The 16,750-nt window shown below is 41.9% G+C and overlaps 1 protein-coding gene across 1 annotated transcript in view; it reads left to right on the plus strand.

Moving 5' to 3' along the window:
• Positions 1–16,750, plus strand: part of bcar1 (BCAR1 scaffold protein, Cas family member) — a 47,785-nt gene that overhangs the window by 23,062 nt on the left and 7,973 nt on the right. The window contains exons 2-7 of the mRNA XM_019878104.1: positions 1,620–2,297; positions 5,734–5,877; positions 8,704–9,087; positions 10,887–11,756; positions 12,323–12,409; positions 14,157–14,555. Of these exons, the coding sequence (XP_019733663.1) occupies positions 1,620–2,297; positions 5,734–5,877; positions 8,704–9,087; positions 10,887–11,756; positions 12,323–12,409; positions 14,157–14,555 (2,562 nt within the window). The remainder of the gene's footprint in view (positions 1–1,619; positions 2,298–5,733; positions 5,878–8,703; positions 9,088–10,886; positions 11,757–12,322; positions 12,410–14,156; positions 14,556–16,750) is intronic.

Consider the following 16,750-nt stretch of genomic DNA (forward strand, 5'->3'; position numbering starts at 1 on the left):
GCACCACTCCCGGCCTGAAAAAAATGCAAAACGGATCGGATCACTTCCAGACAGTCGCGCGATGTAGACAGATGGACAGATAGACAGATGGACCAGTTAACATGGACCAACAATCTCACCAGTGTTGAAGGATAACCACGGTTGCCTTTTTTGCAATACATGCGTTCCTGTCTTCCGTCTTTGAATTATTGCAAGTGCGAACTGAGCAAAACAAAATCCTTACTGTACGGGAGAAACCGTACTACCATTCAGCCCCGTAACATTCTTTCCATAGGGGAAACTTTGGTCGCTCTGCGGGACGGGATAAAATTATCCGATCGGAATAAAATTTTGCACACATCCTTGTGTCATAGTATCGACAAGATTTCCGACCCGGCCCGACGAATCCGACAAACTTTTCCAAAATGGACCACCCTAATGCATATCCAAACTGAAGAGCCACGATCGTGGTGGTGGAAGTGACAATTACAGGTAAATCCTTTACCGAGTTGAAACATTATTTTATGTACCTTACCCTCACGATTTGCAATTGTGAATAAAAACATCTTGGAAATGAAATCTTGGAAATGGAAAAAAAACTCTGACCAAGCTGACAGTTTTGCCTGTCACTTCAGCCTTCGCCTGAGCTGTCACTGCTTCCTTGTGACATGTCTAAAAAACAGCTGACCGGGTCAGGAAACCTTCAAAACAAGGCTCTCCCACCCGGTCGAGCCGCTGAAGCAGTGTGTCCCTGTTGATGTGGCCATCTCCATGGAGGGACGAGCATGGTCCCACATACCTGGGACGTATTTCCGCAAGGGCGGCAAGGGCTGCAGCGCAGCTTAACTCAAAAAAAAAAAAAAAAGTTATTGTTTAAAAAGAGATATTGGCATAAGAATACATTGTTACATGACACGAGGCACAGTCGGTCCCCACCGTTTGTATTTTGATTTGTCTTGTGTAATTATGACCGTACAAATGTTGACTACTTTGTTAAATCAGGTTAGTGATAGATTTTGGCGCATTCTGATGTATGGACAAATTCTGGTTCCCTCGTTGTTGTAGGGAGAGACCTATGTTGTGAGCTGAGAAAACCCCTGTAACCCTTTGTGTTTTTATTTCATATTTGAAATGAAGAATGAAGTCAAAACCACTTTTACTGGTGGTCAAGTAAACTCCCGTTAATTGGAACTGAGACTTTGTGGTGTACAGACTGGCATCTCTCCAACATGTATTTACTGTACTTTTGTCCACAGCAGGACACGAATCGGTTCTTAAGCATAAATCTCAGTTATTTACTTTCTACCAAAGGTTGTTCAAAAAAAGAGACTTTCTGATTTGACCTTTTGACTTGCTTATTATTTTTTGATACCAGTTTTACTCTTTCTACAGCTAATTCATCAACTGATTAAAAAAACCCTGCCTTGAAGTAGTTTTCAGTAGCAGTAGTACCTACCAGTCTGAGCTTGAACCTCATCTCCTTGAGAACATTTTGGCTGTAAAATCTGAAAAATTACTCAATTTTGATTTTGAAAAGTAATCCCTTGAATTGAATCGTAATGTTTTATAAAGGTTTAATTCAATAGAAAATGTAAATTTCCAATTTCAAATTCTCTATCTGTTTTACGTCTGTATTGCAGAATGTGCTGGCCAAGGCTTTGTATGACAATGCTGCAGAATCTCCTGATGAACTATCCTTCCGCAAGGGGGACATCCTGACCGTCTTGGAACGTGACACGCAAGGACTCGATGGCTGGTGGCTTTGTTCACTTCATGGTCGCCAAGGCATTGTCCCTGGCAACCGTCTTAAGGTTCTTGTTGGCATGTATGACAAACAGCAAGATCATGGAAGTCCTAGCACAACAGATCCAGCGTCATCGTGTCCCACTTCCCAGATGCAGCGACCCCTCCACCCGCAGAGTGATTTCAATCAACCTCCAGCCCCAGCTCAATACACACCAATGCAGTCTGTTTACTCCACGCCCAATCTAGCACAGCCCAAATCTGATTCCATCTACATGATTCCACCATTGCATGGCCCCAAGCCCAATCCCCAAATTTTGTATCATGTTCCCTCTGGCCCAAGTGGACCACCTCTTAAGGCCAAGACAGACCTGAGCGTTAAGGCCCCAGCACCGATTCAGTGTGAAGTATCAGGGGAGGATGTTTATCAGGTGCCACCTTCTTTAGGTCTGGGGCTAAACCAGGGGATTACCCAGGCAGCTTCTTCAGTTTTGCCAGGCGCTGGGAAGGATGTGTACCAGGTGCCTTCCTCTCTAGAAAAGAGCACCTGGAAAGATAGCAAGACACCTGGTAAGGTAAGCAAGGCACTGCACAATCGAGTTTGCTGTGGGGCTGATGAGACAAGTGCAGGAGGCCATGGAATAGTGTACAGCACAAATCTGAAAACACAAAAAATACACAAGGATGAAAATTTGATGTGAAAACATTCAATGTATATAAAAAAATAGCGCTAACTGGAGTCAGACTTCACCCAAAACTAATGTCAGATATGGGTACTGGTGGGTACAGAGCCCCGGTACTAAAATAGCCACAAGCCTGAAATTTGAAACCGCAATATCAATGAGCTCCACCCTTGGACTGGATAACTAATCGAAATTTAAATTGTGATAATGATGTTGGCTAATCTTGATCTTGAAACATTATGATCGAAACAAGACGATTAATGTTCCTGTTCTTTTGAAAGTACCCCGATTGCACCGTGTTGCTTCTGTAGCAAACATGCAGCGTGTGCAATTCTGCCATCTTTGAGCGTCCTTTAAGGTGTTTAATGACACCCTGTTGGAGTATACTGTAAAACTAAACACACAACAAAAAGAATTACACACATTACATATCTAAATACAAACCATGCTTCGTTTTTAAAACATCGCTAGCGCTAACACTGAAGGCAATGTAGGATCCCATTCACATGCTAGCGAGAATTAGCATCGACTTCAGGAGGGGTAGTCCTACAAATAACGAATAGTCAAACACACACTGGCAAAACATACACACAGGCATGAATAGAGTTCAGGCACAACTTTTGTTCTCATTCAGAGGCCAAACATGTAGGAACAGCCGGTATTAGTTTTTGTTTTTGTTCCAATCGCTATTATTGTAGAATACTCTTATTTACCTTCTTACGAATTTATTTTCTTGTTGTCCTTTCAAGTTATATTGAAAGTTGAGTTTTCAAGGATTCAAGACATTTCCGTTGCTCTAAATTCAAGGATACAAAGATTAAAATGAATTTTTTTGTCATCCCAACACACATTTCCACATCACATGGCATGAAATACAATCCCAGGTTAGCCCAGTAGGACCCAAGACTGAAAATACATAAAATCAATATGATAAAGAGATAAGGGTAATGCTTAATCAAGCCTTCAATGTATGCAAAGACGGAATGCATCAAAAGTGTGGATGAAGCAGAATGAAAATGTAAGGGGCTTGAATTTCACATATTTACAAGGTCATGTTGGATTTGGCAAAAAGAATAGATGCAGGGGTGTCAAACTCAGGTCCTGGAGGGCCGCTGTCCTGCATGTTTTCCAAGTCTCCCTCCCTGTTGCAACACACCTGATTCAAATGAACAGGTTCAATGTCAGGGTTCCGCAGAGCTTGCTGATGATCTGACCTGAGTTAGACACCCCTGCAATAGAGTGTTCAATGTGCAGGGATAAATGGGCATGAGGCAATAACTTTTGAGTGGCTGAGTTTTAGTAGTTGAATAAAGGCCAAGTTTTTAATTCGATGAATAATTGTTTAAATAATCGTGATTTCAATCTCAATCAAAATAATGAGGGTCATTATTTTTTTTCTTTACTCATCCAGCCCTACTCCACCCGTAACGGTTCTCTGAACAGTCTTAGGGAAATTCCTCAAATTAATTTTCAATTGATTGCTAGTATATGAACGTTATTTTGCACCCTCTCCCTCTGTGATCTCGTTTCTAACTCACAACAAAAATTAATATGCTCGTCTAAGATGTATGTTCACAATCGGAAGCGAGCCATCTCGCCCCAGTGCTGCAATGCAGTGCGCGTGAGAGGCACCTGTGACTTCCTGCGCTAATCTAGGGCTGTGTGATCATATTACGACAGGATACGTAGTATTACATAAAAACGTCCATTGTGCTATCCAACCCATTAGTTTTTATACTGTTATTTTGATGTGTGGGAAGGTATCCGTTTAACCGTCAACACCGCCGTCCCAGCCTCGGGCCTATGGAGCCACGTTGACTTGGGAGCACAGGCCACGAAGTCAGTGGCATTGAAATCTCAGAGGAGTGAAATTTACTTCCATACACTGACACAGCGCTAGCTGATGTCCTTTACCTTGGATTATCTCTGTTACTACAAACATAATATCCGAGTGTTTCTTTCTTGAGGCATGACTCAGCGATTTCCATTCAATGCAACCATTACAGTAGTGTAATAGTTTGGTTTCCATATGGGGAATGGTCATTTGTCCCTTGTATGTGTGCCATGCACTTGGCTGGCAACCACTGGACTCGAGTGGCTCTTAACCTGGGTTCGATCGAACCCTAAGGGTTCAGTAAATCGGTCTCAGGGGTTCGACGGAGCCTCTGCCATGGAGGTCAAGGCACACCTGACTCAACATGTCAATTAGTTATGATACGCCTGCTTGGCCATCACTGGCTGGTTCATTTTGTGCACAATTAAAACATTTTATTGAAGGGATCCGTTTTTTTCTGTTTTTAAGAAATGTGTTTTTTTTATATCTTGAATTTGTAAAAGAAAAAAAAAATATATAAAAAAAAAATCCTCGTCTCACCCCCCTCGGGTGGTGTCCATCCCTCATTCAGCTCGGGTCCTCTACCAGAGGCCAGGAAGCTTGAGGGTTCTGCGCAGTATCCTTGCTGTTCCCAGCACTGCACATTTCTGGACTGAGATGTCCGATGTTGTTCCCGGGATCTGTTGCAACCACTCATCTAGTTTGGGGGTCACTGCCCCGAGTGCTCCGACCACCACAGGCACGACTGCCACCTTTACCTTCCAGGCTCTCTCCAGCTCCTCTCTGAGCCCTTGGTATTTCTCGAGTTTCTCGTGTTCCTTCTTTCTGATGTTTCCATCACTTGGGACCGCTACATCCACTACAACGGCTTTCCTCTGCCCTTTATCTATGATCACGATATCTGGTTGGTTCGCCATTACCATCTTGTCAGTCTGGATCTGGAAGTCCCACAGGATCTTCGCTCTGTCATTCTCCACCACCTTCGGAGGTGTTTCCCATTTTGACCTTGGGGTTTCTAGTCCATACTCCGCACAGATGTTTCGGTAGACTATGCCATCTGTTTTTTGACTACAAGAATATATTACAAAACAAGACGATATGACTTTGCAATATTTTCCATTCCCAACCCCCCCCCCGCCACGAAATTAAAAAAAATGGAAAAATCTGCCTACTTTGCAGATTTTCTCTCTGTTGTTAAGTTGGATAGTCAAACACAATGTATTGTAAAACAGTCGAATGTTCTGCCTGTAATTCATATTATTATTTTTGTAAGCGTTAAGGGATGAAAAAAAGGTATTTTATTCATTTTATATGTATATATTTTTGTAATTAATTAATCGGTTATCAGAATTTTACTTTGTCAAATATTGGAATTGGCATCGACCTAAAAAAAATTCCGATTTATTGGGCTGTGTTATAAACCCTTTGTCACCAATAATTTGTGATTACTGTGACTATTGACACATTCAAACATCTTTTTTTTTTTCTCATTAGGGTCTTTCTGCTACTCAAGGAGGCTATGTCTATGACACAGTGAAGCCAGACCGTGATCAGTATGATGTTCCACTCAGGCATCAATTTTCAACCCAGCAGGATGTATATGATGTGCCTCCCACCCGTGACATATTCCACACACAGGTCAGTTTATACTTACCGTGTTTTCCGGACTATAAGACACTACTATTTCCCAAAACTTTGAACCCTATTGCTTTTAATGTGACACAATTTAGTTCTCAATTTTTACTGATGAGCTTCAAGCCGTCAATAGATTTACCCATAGTCTCATCACATCTTTTACCGAACACATCACAGTGACCCAATGAAATGGCCCAGAGTCTGCCCTCGTACTGAATATTCATCAGCCATTTCCGGCTGGAGTGTGCACGTGGCTTTGACAGACAAATACTGAAGTAACATTTGTGCGAAGCAGTACACGGCTGTGTAGGAGAGAACAGAGCCCATATAGTACATAGTTAACGGAAAATAAACATCTTAAGTTGAGTTTAACGAGCTTAGGGATCAAGTGCCATAAATACAGCCATCTCTGCAGTGCGACCTCTGTCTCGCACTTGTTTGTTGGGCGACCGACCATCAGTGATGGTCGGTCGCGCAACAGACAACAGAACAGCAAGTCCGGCCATGGAGCGACAACCCTTTACAGACTTACCCGTCCGTGCATCCCCTGCATCTCTGAATCAGCACCCAATTGAAAGAAACTGAGAGCACCTACACAACACGTGACACAAATACATGTATTCATTCATGCGTTCTTTTATTCGTTTAAATAGTTGTTTAATTTATTTATTACTTCACACATTTTTCTAAATATGTTATAACACACCGTAAACGTCGAAACTCCTGGGAACAAAAGTGATTTCAGCTCTAAATCAAAATGTCCAAATTGTGCCCAAATGTCAATAGTTTATTGTGGCCACTTGTAATTTCTAGTGCTGCCTTAATTAACCCTCTTGGGTATGAAATCATCTTCCATTCACCCATGTTAAATCTTCTGGAAAGCGCAAATTGTTACAGCTGCAGTTGTTGTGAAAGTGCGATACAAATAAATGGATTGTATCGTATGATGATATCACGTGGTCGATGTGAAAGATCTTGTGCTCCTCCACCTTCTGTTTGAGTTTACCCTCCAGTTGCACAACATGATTTAGATTGTGAGGCATGATTGACCAGTCCATCCCCTTCACCCTGAGCTTTTTGAGCAAGGCAGGGGTCATCTTGGAGGTGTGTTTGGGGTCATCATCATGATTTAATCCTGCCCTGTGGCCCAGTTTTCTGAAGTGAGGGGGATCATGCTCTGCTTCAGTGTGTCACGGTTCCTTTATTTTTGGCATGCATGGTTACCTCAGTGAACTGTGCTCCCAAGTGGCGGCAGGAATCGTGCAGCCTCAGACCTTGACACTCCCACCACTATGCTTAACTGTTGGAAAGACACATTTGCTTTGTACTCCTCACCTCTTTGCCATCTCACACGCACACAATCTGAACAGGATAATTTCATCTTGGTCTCATCAGACCACAGGAAATGCTTCCAGTCAACATTGTCCTTCGTATGCTTGTATCCCACCAAGCTGTTTGTGGGCATTCTTTTCAGGACGCTTCATCCCAGACCAATTTGATGCAGTGTGTAGCACATCTCGGCACTGATAGGCTGACCCTCCACCCCTTCAATCTCTGCAGCAATGCTGGCAGCACTCATAATGTCTGTTTTCCAAAGACAACCACTGGATGATCGATAAAACGCTGAGATGTGGACCGCACTCCTTTGGTGGACCACGGTGAAGCTTGTTCTGGGTGGAAACTGTCCTGTTAAAACGCTTTGTGCTCTTGGCCACTGTGTTGCAGTTCAGTTCCAGGATCTTGGCCAAAGCCATCTTTATGAACTGCAACAGTTGTTTTGTTTTTGTTTTTTTTCAGATCCTCACCTCATTGACTTCTTCACCATAAGGTTTTTAAATTTAGCACACTTGCTCGGCAGGTCAGAAAAGACCGAGTAAAACTAATGAGTCTCATGACACCAAGTACAGCAAATTGAAAAATTGGCCCAATTGTGACATTTTTACTGTAAGGATGTACTCATTTTTGTTGGCAGCGGTTAAGACGTTACGTGCTGTGTGTTATTTTTAGGAGATGGTAAATTTACACTGTTACACAAACTGCACACTGGGGAACACAATTTTTGTTGAGCAAGGTCTCGCAGCTGTTTTTAACAAATTTTTGGTTGCGTGATTCAAAATAGATTGCAGTTTCTCTCTGTCACGTCAAGTTTTGGAGCTTTAGGATCCCCATTTTCTTGAAAAATATGAAACTAATGTGTATGTATGTGCGATCCTCGAGAGGATAAGTGGATCAGATAATGGATGGATGGATTTGGATGGATTTGTTGATACTGTACAACAAAGTTCATCTGTTTGAACATTAAATATCTTGTCTTTGGAGTGCATTCGATTAAAAATAGGTTTAACATTTCCAAATCATTGTATTCTGTTTTTATTCATGCTTCATATGACGTCACAACTTCACGTGAACTGGGTTTGTCGCAAAGAGCAATTTCTTCAATGTTGTCACATGAAAATAAAAATGTGAGTAGTGCACTCTCACTTTTTTGTGAGATACTGCTGTACTAGAGTTAGGGCGGTATTCACATTTTGACACCGTTTTACCATCTCCTCATTACATTGGGTTGTAAGGTAATACGTCACTCATTTTCAACTTATTTTATTGCTTGCGCCGACCACTGCGAGACTCTCTAGTATAGGCTAGACTCGAAGCCCAAATCCACAATCAATGTTCGATATCAGTTATTGCATCAAAAGATTGCGCAACAACCTGTTTCGCTGTCATTAATGTTGGAAAAGCAGAGATTTTTTTTTCTGGACACCCATGAAAGTTAGAAATTTGACAATGATGAATTGAATGATTCTCAAAGATATTCTCTCATTTTTCCAGGTTTATGATTTCCCACCCACAGTCAGTAAAGAAGTTTCTGTCGCTCATCTAATAAAAGAGGAGACCTATGATGTGCCCTCCCATTTGTCCAACAAGAAACCGCAAGCCTCCACTCTTCCTGGGCAGTACATGTATAGCAGTCCGAATGATGATCACAAACCAAATGTAATGCACGATGAAGATGTCTACGATGTGCCACCCCCTACGCTCACCAAAAAACACAGAGGAAGAGATAAAGTTAGCCAGCTGGCCGAGGAAATCTACAATTTTCCAGCTCGCGTGCACCATGGAGGGCAACCTCCCCTGGATGTTTATGACATCCCAAGAGAGCAAGAGGAGCGAGGAGAGAGCGAATGCACAAATATCTACGATGTCCCGCCACAGGTAGGAGATGCACAGACCTGGCCAGCAACTTTCTCCACCGCTTATCTGTTCAGGGTCGCTGGCGCACAGACACGAGCTTACTTAGGTTGAGGGTTATGGTATACATATTGTTCGTCAGTGAACGTGCCCTTCGACATGAATGTGTCCCCTCCAAAGTTATCATAGTTTGTCGTTTTTTTAATTATACAGTGATGTATTCAGTTAGTTTTCATTAGTTTTGAGAGAAGTTTAATCGTTTTTATTCGTGTTTATATTTTTCCAAAAATACTTCATTTTAGATGAGCTTTTATTAGTTTTTGTTTTAAAGGAAGTATTGTGAATTCTAGTGACCTACAATTCTCAAACGACTGTTTTGACCTTCCTATATATTTAAAATCAACTCCAAAAGCTCATGGAGCAGAGGTCTGTGCGTGTGCGTGTGCGTGTGTGTGTGTGTGTGTGTGTGTGTGTGTGTGTGTGTGTGTGTGTGTGTGTGTGTGTGTTTTAAATGTATTAATTGACAAAGATGAAAACAAACGACATTTTCACCGTAATTCTAGTTAGTTTTATAAACGCAAGTTGTACTATAGTTTCAATTCATTGTTATTTTTTTTCCCCCAAAAGCATTTGTTTTTATTTTGTGAACAAAAAGTTATTTTTTCTTTTCCATTTCGTTCACTATAATGACCTTGGTGCCCTCTCACTGTACAAGATCTGCCCGAGTTTAGAGTTGCAAAATCGACCCTCCTGAAGCATGGAGCACTCATTTTTGTCGCGGGTTTCCCTTGGAGGGCCGTTATGAATTTTGGGAAACCATATAAATGTTGAATCCCCTCCACATATTACACAGCGCACAACAAATTGATGAATAACTAGTCTTAAAATCAGAAGTCAAGAATAATAACTGTTATTGTGGATTACACATGACAAAATGAAGTTTTGGTTCCGACTTTATCAAGCATCATGGAACTTGACATGCTTGATTTGCTTTCGCGGGCCACAAAAAATGATGTGGCGGGCCAGATCTGGCCCTCGGGCCTTGACTTTGACACTGTGGGTTAGCACATTCCCCCAACTGTGTGGACACAATTAAAAAAAAAACATTGCAAAGTGCCTGTATATAGTGGAGGGCATTGCTTCAGTGAAGAGAGTGAACAGCAAATGATTAATTGATGTGCTATGTAAAGTTGTCTGCGCCATTTTTTTAAAATGATGTATTTATTTATTGATACCATTTTTTAAACTGAAGACGTTATGAGGAAGTATTCCAGTTAAGTGGAATGCAGTCGGATTTTGTCCTTTTCTTGCGGCGGTCCCAAACCGGACTCTGATGGAGGAACACAGGACTGATTTGATGGCTGCTGTGTAGAACTGTCTCAGCAGCTCCTGCGGCAGGCCCTGCTTCCTCAGCATCCTCAGGAAGTACATCCTCTGCTGGGCCTTGTTCAGGAAGGAGTTAATGTTGCCCTCCCACTTCATGTCCTGGGAGGCTGTGGTTCTCAGGAACTTGAAGGTCTTGATGGTTGATGCAGGGCAGTTGGATCATTTGAAGGGCAGCTTTGGATGTTTTCTGAAGTCCACGATCATCTCTACCGTTTTGAGCGTGTTCAGCTCCAGATTGTGTTGCCTGCCTGGTATTTGGTACCGTCACGTTGAGTAAGGGCTCACAGGGAAAACAACGGTTAGCAATTCAAATCATTGGCCACCCTGGTCTACACATTCCTCATTCTATTACAGAGATTACCGCGCTGAGCAGTATCTTGACTCCAGTCAATCAGTCAATTTGTGTAAAGACACTTAAACCTGGTTATGAATTTCAGGTCGTCCGTGATGCCCAATTGCCAGGTGAGGAGCTGCACAGGGCATTCAAGCGGCTCTCGGCCTCCAGCACAGGGAGCACACTGAGCAACAACTCGGCTTCATCCTTGGACATGCTCCCTGTCACCGACAATGAGCTGTTCTCATCATCTCCTGCCCCATTTACTGGAAAACCCCTTCTGTTAGACCTGGACCCGGCCATGGAGCGCCTTTCCCGCCTTCAACAAGCCGTTGAGTTAAGTGTCTCCGTCATGATGTCATTCATCACGAGCAACTGGCGAAGCCCGGATAACCTGGAGGGGAATCTTCCGGCCATTCACCAGGCCGCTGACCGGGTGTGTTTCACTCTCCGGGACTTTCTCGAATTTTCCCGGGGTGCCGTAACAAATGCGGGCCAGGCCACCGACCGCTCCCTGCAGACCAAATTGGGCCGACAGGTGGGCAAATTGGAGGAGGTCTTTCAGAGTTTAATTGCGCAGACTCAAAGTTTAGATGCCATTTCTTGGTTGCATACAGAACTTGCCAAACCACAACCAGGTGGGGATGTCTTAGATCAGCTAATAATGACAGTGCGTGGAATCCCAGATGACGCCAAACAGCTGGCTTCCTTTCTCCACGGCAATGCCTCGTTGCTCTTCAAACGCAGTCACCAGCAACAGTTACCGCTTCCTCCATTGCCAGGAGGGATTAGCTCCCACGTGGCAGGATCAGAAAGTGGGAGCTATCAAGCGGGAGAGCGAGTAAACATTCAGTCGCGACCTTTACCCTCGCCCCCGAAGTTTGCTGCTGCAGAGGAAGAGGGAGGTGTTGACACACCCTATGAGACCACCGAGGAAGGATGGATGGAGGATTATGACTATGTGCATCTACAGGTACAGACATGATCATTGCATTACACACAGTTTGACACAAGTGGACAAATACAGGTCGAGATGTGTGAACTTACTGCTAGTAATTGGAGATTTCTCACCATTTTAATCAGCTTACAATGATCATAATGCCTTGACATTCAACATACAGAATTTAAGGCGAGGCAGCTTTATTTATGAGTGCATTTCATACACAATATAACTCAATGTGCCTCTTAAAAACATACATCATTTTAAAGCATTTGTTAACAGACATTTAAAATGAAAGTCAAGAAATTTTAAGAAGTAAAATGACTAAAAGAATGTTCAGTGCAAAGAGATTTTGGAGGACAAAAAAACTTTTACAAACATTAACCCATGTGAAACTATTACATGAAAAACAATAAAACACCCTTAGCTTCAATGACAAATGAGGAGTGTTAATAAACACGGCACGATGCGCCTCACACTTCTCATTCATTAACATTTATATTATCACACATATTAAATCAACCATGAATGGAACATTGAACATTCAACACTCAACCGTTTGACCACTAAAATACGGGGTCTTTGTGTTATTTTGTCAGGGTAAGGAAGAGTTTGAGAAGAGCCAAAGACAACTGATGGAGAAAGGCAGCATCATCAAAAACAAGACACAGTTGGAGCAGCAACAGGTGCGTGTGTGTGAGACCTCTTTGAAATGGCCAAATATCCACACATCTTTTTATTTATGTAACACCTGGGTCAAGAAAATAACATTGTCCCCCTTTGCAGTTGAACAACTGAATAGAGTCGTTCCATGCCAAATCAACCAAGCAGATTTTGATTTTAATGAAACCTTCTGTAATTGTTGATGGTGGTGGCACAACACTAAATCTTAAATTCGGGGTCAATCAGAACAGGAGTTGGAGAGCTACGCCCCGCCAAATTCTGACAAAACAGGGATTCCTTTGCTTGAATCCAAAAATTAAAGTCAAGTCAGAAACAAAATAACAAAATAAAGGCAACACAGGTATCGGAAAAAAAAGCCAAGTACCGTATTTTCCGCACGAAAAGGCGCACTGGATTATGAGGCGCACCTTCAATGAATGGCCTATTTTGTAATTTTTTTTCATATATTGGACGCACCGCACTATAAAACGCAATCTACAGTGCATCCACTAGATGGAGCTACGCTCAAGGAAACACCAACAGAACTATAGCAACGCCACGAGTGAAGTGCGCCTCAGCAGTCCATAGTCCGCTGCTCTCTGCTGTGCGCGCATGAGCGCAAGCACATACGCACGTGGTTCAACCAATCAGCGCCCACGCAACCCACGTCACAGATCAAAGAAGCTTTGAACAAACGAAACAGCTAAGCTAGCTTAACTGTTGAGTGCCGTTGCTACAGAACGATCTGATGTCAGTAAAACTTATTTAATAAAGCAGCGACACAGTTCACTTAACCAACAAGTTATAACATTGAACTCTCTTGCGGCTGCTCTATTTCCGTGTTCAACTGCGTAACCCGATCGCCTTAAGTTTGAACTCTGCGTTGTAAGCATGTCTCTAGCAAGGAGCCATTTTGGGGTCGAAATATTACCGTAATAACCATACACAAGGTGCATTGGATTTTAAGGCGCGCTGTGAGCTTTTAAAACCCTTATGCGGTTTAGGTGCGCCTTTTAGTGTGGAAAATACGGTACATGTTTCAGAGCATCAGATCATATTTAAATATCTCTCACAAGATATCCTATGTAAATATATGGTGAAGTGCATTATCTAAAGTTTATAATACTTAACAAGGAGCGATCCAAACATATGTGAAAAAGTATGACCTGAGTGACTGGTTGTGCCACCCTTGCCAGCAATCATTAAAATCAAGTGTTTGCAAATGGTGATGGCAGCAGAATTCTCTGCCCCATTAATCACAGCAAGCCATCCAGGCCCTGAAAGAGCAAAGCAGAACCAGAGCATTACACTGCCCCCAACATATTTGACTGATGTCATTTTTAAAAATGTTAACCGAGTGCTCAAAAGTTCAACTTTTTTTGTCATCAGGACACAGAATATTTCTCTAAAGGTTTTGGTGTTCATCAAAGATGTTTCTTGGCAAATGTAAGATGAGCCTTTGCGTTTGTTTTAATTTCTTCTCCACAAAGGGTCAGAAAGGTTTGTTCCCTCCCAACACACTCATCCCACCCATTTAGAAAGTTCACTTTTGTGAAATATTAAAGTTTATGGATATCAGTCATCAGGAAGGGAGCCAGTCCTTTTTGCCGGCACTGTATTTGTGGTGCAGTATTGAGGAAAGGGGTCTGCATTCTCTCATCTGGCGTGTGATTGCTATTTTAAATTGTGTGTTGTTTGCAATCATTGCAAACCCGAATTTAGTTTAAATGTTGTAATTAACTATCACACTCTCCCCTTATACTCTAACAGATCAAACAGTTTGAACGACTAGAGCAGGAAGTGAGTCGACCGATCAACAATGACATGACTGGGTGGATTCCATCGTTGATTCACCCACCAGGCAACACGCTGACGAAAAATGTCTCCTCCAAGTTGTGCCACGCCGACCGACAACTTCTGCTTTTCTACCTCGAGCAGTCTGAGCAGAACTTCACAACCATTAACAATGCTATCGATGCCTTTTTTACTGCCGTCAACTCCAATCAGCTGCCCAAGATCTTTGTGGCTCACAGCAAGCTTGTCATCCTTAGCGCACACAAGCTAGTTTTCATTGGCGACACGCTATCCCGTCAGGCCAAGTCACCGGAAGTTCGAGCCGAGGTCGGCCAGAGCAGCAACACCCTCTGTAATAAGCTCAAAGATGTATATGTATGTGTGTGTGTGTGTATATATGCAGATGCACGCCATATAATGATGAGCATAGTCGTAAAATATCAATTGTGTTATTTTAGAAATTCCTCAATGACCATATATGAATACGAATGTCACTCAGGACAGGCTCTGAGCAAAAGTGGACAAAAAAATTGTATGTAAATAAATTGTAGATGATTATGAGCTGTGGTTGGGCAGTTCCAGTTGATGCCATCCTGACGCATTGTGACCTTGACAGATGGATCAGGTGGAGGTTTGATTCGCAGTCGAAGTACTTGAGTCCTTCAGCAAGACTTTGAGGCCTTATCGGTGTACAATGAGCTCACGCTACACTGAAAGCATTAGATAAGTGAAGTCCACACTGCAAATCTGCTGGCGTTAATTCAACACCTCAGGTGTTCATTTTAACACTGGTGAAGTATGATAAGCATCCACATTGACAAGTGTAACATCTACAAACATGTTCAATCTTCAACATCCAGTAGAGTGTAACAGCAAAATATAGTGTTGATATTGCAGTAATCATGATACTTCTGAATGTTTAGATGAACACTAATGAGTGTTCATGTCAACACTATGCAGTGTGGCTCAAAGTAACCCAGGCCTCACAACCTTAAAGGGACAGTGTGTAAAAATGTGTTGATTTTTCAATGTTCATTTCATTTCAAAAACCCACTATTCATTTCAAGAATATATACACATACAAACATTCCATTCTGGTATTCGGTTCCAAAGTATTTTTCACCCAGGATAGTGGCACCGCACTTTGATAATAAGGTGGTTCACCGAAAGTTTCATCATGTATTTACACTCTCTACCTAATGGCTGTTCGAATGTTGAGTGGTTTTGCATACTTTTTGGGCCACTTTGATCCGTGTATCTTTCGTTTATTTATTATTTTCACAACAAAATGGGAAAGAAAAAAAATGACCACTGACAAAAGCATTCATTCCCAAAAACAAACAAACAGAAAAAAAGGAAAACGACTCCTTTTTCAATTTCTGAGGTTGTGTGCAAATGGAAAAAACTGATAACTGGCGATTTGGATCTTTCATGTCAGATATCTGCCACAAGTTCTGTGACCCGGAAGTAAAGTTGAACTGGAAGAAAGCTTTCATTCACCGGACTCGCAAGAACTTCATTCATTTTTATTGAGACGTAGGCATGAGCACACTTTAAAACCTCGTAACTTGCTGAATATGTGAGTGATTTTTATAGGTTTTATTTTGTTGCAAATGTCAGACATGTCGCTACAATTCCCCTCCCTCCAAAAATCCATGTGCAATCAAAATATTTCTTCACTCAAATATTGCGCCTTATAAGGCAAAACAGTCTTCAGATCGATTAACGTCATTTGATGTCAGAAAACTGCACTCGATTCTCAATTTTCCCCTAAATGTATGGAGTCTTCTCTGCGTATTAACGAACGCACCCCATGATTGGCCAAGTGCCTCATGTGAACGATTGGCTCATTAATGTAATCTGTTGAAATATGAAACAGGAAAACTCAAGTGGAAACCAAATTATGAGGATTTTTTTTCCCATCAAATGCCACAATGTGAGAGTTTTTCCTTCCCTTGGGAAGTCTGATTCCGTCTTGAAAGCGCGGAGGATCATGATGCTGAAGAAAATTGTCTCGACTCTTACCAATGAACTTCAAAATATGCAGCAGGTGACACCCCATTTTAATAACATATCATGCAGTTTTATTGAACATCTCTGACGGCCGAGGCGACACTATTTGATTACTAAGTTGTGTTATTGGAACTTTTAACATTGGCCGATTTGCAGTGCATATCCATGTTTAATTCCTGTGTTGGTTACATTTGTTTGTTTTTTTTAATTTGTTTTTAATGCTCATGTATTTGTCCTACTCTCGCTGTCAGACACTGTCAAAATGATTGCTGTGAAAAAGACCTTTTAAGAAACGCTAGTGGTCGTTCAGAAACGTTGCATGCTACTGGTCTTGAGACACAATGGACATGATAACGGAATACTGCATTTTTTAAAAATTGTGAAATCATTGTTCCAATATGAAAATGTGCTTGAATATGGTGTGTGTTCATTTGCGCTGCGAAATGAGACTGAGGCCAATTATTTCAAAAGGTTTGTACATTTCATGTGAATGAACAGTCTTGTTCAGAGTTTTGCCATGCTTTTGTAAAAAAAAAAAAAAAAAAAAAAAAAAAACA

Source organism: Hippocampus comes, unplaced genomic scaffold (assembly GCF_001891065.2).
Source record: "Hippocampus comes isolate QL1 unplaced genomic scaffold, H_comes_QL1_v1.1 scaffold37, whole genome shotgun sequence".
NCBI lineage: Eukaryota > Metazoa > Chordata > Actinopteri > Syngnathiformes > Syngnathidae > Hippocampus > Hippocampus comes.